This window comes from Polypterus senegalus, chromosome 18, assembly GCF_016835505.1.
Source record: "Polypterus senegalus isolate Bchr_013 chromosome 18, ASM1683550v1, whole genome shotgun sequence".
In the NCBI taxonomy this organism is placed as follows: Eukaryota; Metazoa; Chordata; class Cladistia; order Polypteriformes; family Polypteridae; genus Polypterus; species Polypterus senegalus.
In genome coordinates this window covers 26,760,893-26,767,112 of record NC_053171.1, presented here as the reverse complement: position 1 = coordinate 26,767,112, position 6,220 = coordinate 26,760,893, and the positions used below count along the sequence as shown (strand labels likewise).

The 6,220-nt window shown below is 39.1% G+C and overlaps 1 protein-coding gene across 1 annotated transcript; it reads right to left on the bottom strand.

Annotated features, from left to right (window-relative positions):
* Nucleotides 1-671: 671 nt before the first annotated feature.
* hsp90aa1.2 (heat shock protein 90, alpha (cytosolic), class A member 1, tandem duplicate 2) lies at nucleotides 672-6,124 on the bottom strand. The gene is made up of 11 exons (XM_039741138.1): nucleotides 5,984-6,124; nucleotides 4,259-4,423; nucleotides 3,798-4,164; nucleotides 3,500-3,633; nucleotides 3,087-3,401; nucleotides 2,813-2,978; nucleotides 2,532-2,722; nucleotides 2,224-2,371; nucleotides 1,849-2,117; nucleotides 1,152-1,485; nucleotides 672-943 (listed from the first exon to the last, which is right to left on the bottom strand). The coding sequence occupies exons 2-11, from the start codon at nucleotides 4,421-4,423 to the stop codon at nucleotides 828-830; spliced, it is 2,205 nt and encodes a 734-aa protein (XP_039597072.1). The 5' UTR covers nucleotides 5,984-6,124; the 3' UTR covers nucleotides 672-827.
* Between the last annotated feature and the right edge of the window lie 96 nt (nucleotides 6,125-6,220).

Genomic DNA, 6,220 nt, shown 5'->3' with positions numbered 1-6,220 from the left:
TGTGTATATAATTTTCCCCCTCCAGCTTATATTTTAAAAAAAAAAAAAAAAGCAAAATTAACCAAATTAGAAGCATTAAACTGAAACACCTACAAACCCCCAAAAACTGCCAAAGTCCTGATCCACTCCTCCATTGACAGGATTCCAAAAAAAAAAAAACACACAAAACAACAAACACACACCTTTGCAACTGCCAAGTCCTCCGGAACAGCAGGCACCGATGACCCATAAACAGATGCTTATTCACCCAAAAGACAAAGTCATCCATTCCTCAACCTTGTGTGGGTCTGCATTTAAGCAGAAGGATAGCAGATATGTTGTCACTTGTCAAACAGCAGCCTCTTTGCACAAGGTAGCAACCCTTAAATGTGCCTACCTGCCCAATCTGGCAGCACTAGTAGTAATGAACAAGATTTAAAAGGTATGTGCCCAACACAAAAGTTCCCAGGACAGAATGAAGAATGTTAAATAGAAAAGTATGGACCTACTCTCCCTAGCAAATCTCCAATTATACATTCTTCCAGTTGCAGTGCACACAGGACACATTTAATGACATTAATATTTTATTCAATTTTTGAACATTTCCATAAGAAATTTACATTTTAAACAACTTCAGATCACACTGAGGGGGAGGGGGGGGGATGGGAAACTGGAATTGAAATAAATATAACCAATACAAAAACAAAAATGCAGTAACAGTATTTACTTCTGAATCATGTTCTCAAAGTGTAAGGAAAAAGGAAATCAGAATTTGAATGTAAATTGTCCTAACTACTATGCTAAAGAGCAGCATTTACAGTCATGTATAAAATGTATACACAAGTCCTTTAATCAACTTCCTCCATACGGGAGGTGTCTTCTTCTCCTTCTAGTGGTGGCATGTTCTCGACTGCAGCAGAAGTGGCCTCAGGCTCATCTGTTGTCATGTCATCTTCATCAATACCTGCCAAGAGATTGAACTTCAGTTAAAACTCTTCTCTTGAAAACAAAAAGCTTGTTCTTGTGAACAATGTGGAGTGTTCAGGGAAGCACAGTAAATTTAAACAATTAAGGACACTTGCTTGTGCCACATTCATATTATGTTGGGGTGATGGGACAATTGCAGGGTAGGCAGTTAACATTGGTAGGAATTTGAAATTAGTCTTACTTACCCAGACCAAGTTTAATCATCCTGTAAATGCGGTTGGCATGTGTCTGAGGGTCATCTAATGTGAAGCCTGACGACATCAAAGAGGTCTCAAACAACAGAATAACCAAGTCCTTAACAGATTTATCATTTTTATCGGCCTCTGCCTTCTGCCGCAATGTTTCAATAATTGGATGATCACAGTTAATTTCAAGGTGCTTCTTGGCAGCCATGTAGCCCATGGTAGAGTTATCTCGCAAGGCCTGTGCTTTCATTATCCGCTCCATGTTTGCAGTCCAGCCATATGTGCTAGTTACAATGCAGCATGGGGATGAAACCAATCTGTTGGAAACTGCAACCTGTAAGGGGGTTTCAGAGAAAAACAAAATGACCAACCACAAATCAAAAATACTGGTTACAATACAACCAGATCCACAAGAGTGTGGGGTTGGGTATACAAAGTATATCTATATTAAAATTGACCACCAACAAAACAATGCTTTGTCAGGTACCCCTTTAATCAATTGATGTAAAGATATTCCCCCCAAAAAAATAAAATAAAAATTAAGCCTTCAATTAAGATGGAAAGTGTAGACTAAATTACTGTTACCCAGCTTAAGTATTGCACGCATTGTATAGATTGGCTTCTCTCAGGTGATAAGAGCCATTGTCAAGTTTTAAACCAGGTGTGGTAATCAAAATACTGCATGGTCAAGGCTTACCTTTTCCACTTTCTTTTCAAGAATATCCTTCATTATTTTGCAAAGATTTTCAAATTTTGCTTTCTTCTCCTCTTGTTTCTTCTTCTCTTCCTCATCCTCAGGAAGTTCAAGTCCCTCTTTGGTTACAGATACAAGTGTTTTTCCCTCAAACTCTTTCAACTGTTGCACACAGTACTCATCAATTGGCTCAATCATGTAGATTACTTCAAGGCCATGTTTCCTCAGACGCTCCACAAATGCAGAGTTGGCAACCTGTTCTTTAGTCTCTCCTGTAGAAAGGTTTGTACAAAAATCATCAAAAGGAGCAGTGCAAGAAATTAAGGGCTTTCAGGTGCAGGACCTTGGAAATAAAATCAGTTTAGATTCTCAACTAACCAGTTATATAGTAGATGTGCTTCTGATTCTCCTTCATTCTTGTGACATAATCCTTTAATGACACCATCTCATCACCAGAAGCAGAAGTATAGTACCGGAGCAGCTCTGACAATTTCTTGCGATTCTGAGAGTCCTCATGAATTCCCAGCTACAAAATTTCAACACACCACTTTAATGACCAGCCTTTATTACATCTCAATCACAAATTTTCCATTTATAAAGGAGAAAAAAAAAAATAAATAGACATACAGCACTTAAAACTATGCCAAATGCACAATACACCATTGGTACTAGAACCAACAAATTACCTTAATGTTCTTGGCAAACTGCTCATAGTATTTTTTGTAGTTCTCTTTGTCTTCAGATAGCTCTGTGAACAGTTCCAAGCACTTCTTTACCAAGTTCTTGCGAATCACTTTAAGAATCTTGCTCTGCTGCAACATTTCTCTGGAAATATTGAGGGGCAGGTCCTCGGAATCCACAACACCTTTGATGAAATCTGAAATAAAAAAGCACCCAATTTAAGGAAAATGCAAATCGAAACGGGTTTTTTTTAGCCAAATCATTTTCCCCCTAAACATATACATACTGAGGTATTCAGGGATTAGATCTTCACAGTTGTCCATAATAAAGACTCTCCTCACGTACAGCTTAATATTGTTCTTTTTCTTCCGGTTTTCAAACAAGTCAAATGGTGCACGTCTTGGCACAAACAGCAGTGCTCTGAACTCAAGCTGACCTTCCACTGAGAAATGCTAAGTGGAGGAAAAATGGGGAGATTAAAAGGAAACAAGTCACCTAAACTAAGATTACACCAATATTGGAATATTTTTATTAGTTTTCTTTTTGCATTGTGAACTTACTTTTACTGCCAGATGATCTTCCCAGTCATTGGTAAGACTCTTGTAAAATTCTCCATACTCCTCATTTGTAATGTCATCGGGATTTCTGGTCCAAATTGGCTTAGTCTTGTTAAGCTCCTCTTGGTCAATGTACTTCTCCTTAATCTTCTTCTTCTTCTTTTTGTCCGTTTTCTTTTCATCCTCCTCCTCATCTGAGCCTACATCCTCAATATCTGGCTTGTCTTCCTCACTTTTCTCCTCCTCTTTTTTCTCCTCCTTGTCCTTCTCTTCCTCTGCTTCATCATCACTCACTTCCTTATCCCGTTCCTTTTCCACCTGAAAGAAAGGGAGGGGAAAAAAAAAAAAGTCAAGCTTCATTCCACAGAAGAGGCTACAAGATCATGAATTACAAATAACCACCACACACAACTTACAAAAAGGGTAATGGGATATCCAATGAACTGGGAATGTTTCTTGACTATTTCTTTAACTCTCCTTTCCTCAAGGTACTCCGCTTGATCCTCTTTAAGATGCAAAACTACTTTTGTACCTCTCCCAAGAGGCTCAGCTATATACAAAAAAAAAAAATTTTTGAAAACAAAGACTAGGGGAACTAAAACTCAAATACAAGGCACATTTGTAAAGCTTAAAAGGTTGGGCACACACATTGGTCTTTGATGTTCCCCCACACCTCGTGACCTGTAAAGAGAGAAAATGTACTTTTGTACTTACTGTTGTCAGTTCGGACTGTGAAAGAACCGCCAGCTGAGGACTCCCAAGCATACTGCTCATCATCGTTATGTTTTGTAACCACAGTTACTTTCTCTGCTACAAGATAAGCAGAATAGAAACCCACACCAAACTGGCCAATCATGGAGATATCTGCGCCAGCTTGCAAGGCTTCCATGAATGCCTTTGTTCCAGACTTTGCAATGGTGCCAAGATTGTTGATAAGATCAGCCTTGGTCATTCCAATACCAGTATCAATGATGGTCAGAGTACGATCTTGTTTGTTTGGAATCAAATCAATCTTGAGCTCCTTTCCAGAATCCAACTTGCTTGGATCAGTTAAACTTTCATACCGGATTTTGTCAAGCGCCTGGAACATAAACAGACCAATTAAGAGGCAAGGCCTTTAATGGGCATCAAATGTTTGATCAATAATCTTTCCATCTCACTAGTCCAACACTTACATCAGAAGAATTTGAAATCAGTTCTCTCAGGAAGATTTCCTTGTTGGAATAAAAGGTGTTGATGATCAAGGACATCAACTGGGCAATTTCTGCCTGGAATGCAAAGGTCTCCACCTCTTCTTCCATTGGTTGATCATGAGAGGTTGTAGCAGTTTCCTCTGGCATCTGTAATGTACAACATATATGTAGACATTTTATTTACTGGTTCTTCCATAGACTACTACCACCACCTGATCAAAACACTGTATGGCCACCTGTGGAAAGCTGGAGTATTAGCTTTCTTTTGAACCTCAACAACGACTGTGTGGAGACCACACTGGAAACAATGGGTAGTGACGCAAAGTACATTTATGTTGATAAAAATGACAGAGTGGAGTGGTTTTATGATGTTGCAACTCTTGCAGGATTCCCCCCCAAAATTAAATTTTTTGTCCTCTCCAACCATCTGGAACCTAGACTGATATTTGTGTCATGGTCTCATAACTTTTCCAATATTCGTGAAGGACCCAGTAAAAACTGTCCCATTTTCGTAGTGTTGGAAATATATAGTCATTATTAAAGTTTCATCAACCTAACCAAACCCCATAAATCTTCAATGTTTAGAAGGGTCAATTATGAACTTTTACATTCTTATCACCGATATTGTTTCCAAACAACAACAATCCAATACATGTTTAAAATTTCGCTTCCAAGTTGCATGGTGAAGAGCCCTGCACTTTGCCAACAAATTCAAACCTAGCATCATGAATAAACGTATTTGCCTCTTTAGGGAATTCGTGATGGACACTCCGATGGGCAGACATGCGTCGAAATGACAGCGCCTACACCTGCGAAGACTCGGCAGTCTCATTTCAACAAACATTAAAATAAAAATTAAATTGCACGAGGTATGCACATGTTCATATTAAGAGACCCGAGCATTAGTCAAACTCGCCCCGTAACCAGGGTGTGTTGTACCTTATTAGCCACTATGGGTGTAGTGAAAAGTCAAACAAAATGACACCTGAAGAAGGGGCCTTAGTTGCCTCGAAAGCTTGCGTTTTGTAATCTTTTAGATGGCCAATAAAAAAAAAAAATGTAATTTTGCTCGACTTCTCACTATATCAAACTCGCTCCGCAACTGGAGAACAGGGCGAACGTTGCCACCTACAGGCACTTCTATGAATTGCACTACTGGCACGTGGTTGTACTTTTTCGCGGGACTGGCTCCTTCCGCTTCCGACACATCCAGTGACTATGCATTAAAACGCCCCCTGAAGGGAAATCCACACAATGGCAGCCTTCTAGAAAATACGGTGAAGTAGTTGCTGTCGTTGATGATGCCGTCGCCTCATCATCATCGCCTTCGTTCATTCATATTACCCTAAGCAATAACAGTTTTGGCAAGAAACAGACGTTCAGTTCAATTTTCTGAAACACACGGATAAAAAGCTACGCCGCTTCTTACATTAAATGCGTTTTTTTTTCCGAGTTAAGAACTAAATTGCCCTGCATCCCTTCCATATTTCATTTTTCGTATTAAAATAATAAACATCAGTTAACAATTTAGCTGAATGACTTTTAACAGTGCAAATTAAATGTCTTGATTGAAAAAAGTTTAAGCAAAAGGGAAACAAAAAAAACGCAAAATGAAAAATATTCATGAACTTGAATAAAATGTTTCTTTTAACAGATATTTACCTATTTATTGATAATATGTAACATTTTAACCATTTTCCTCCTTACCTTGGCGTCTTATTTCTGAAGTTAATCCCTTGGAATGTTCTTAGTGGTACTCTCCACCAGTGACTAGCACAAATGAAACAACGAGGCGGCAGAGCCGGCTTAAATACGCTTGTATAGAAATCCCGCAGACAGTTCGAGAATATGCGGCGCTTCAGAAACCTCTCGAAATTGCCAGAACGTTGGGAGGAGCGAGGCGGGGCATCGCGTCAATTGACCTATCAATCTAGGCATAGCATC

Coding starts and splice junctions, on each gene's coding strand:
- hsp90aa1.2 (XM_039741138.1), bottom strand. CDS start 4,423: ATGCCAGAGGAAACTGCTACAACCTCTCATGATCAACCAATGGAAGAA. Junction 4,165..4,258: donor TGATTTCAAATTCTTCTGAT/GTAAGTGTTGGA, acceptor TTTATGTTCCAG/GCGCTTGACAAAATCCGGTA. Junction 3,402..3,499: donor GATATCCCATTACCCTTTTT/GTAAGTTGTGTG, acceptor CCTTTCTTTCAG/GTGGAAAAGGAACGGGATAA.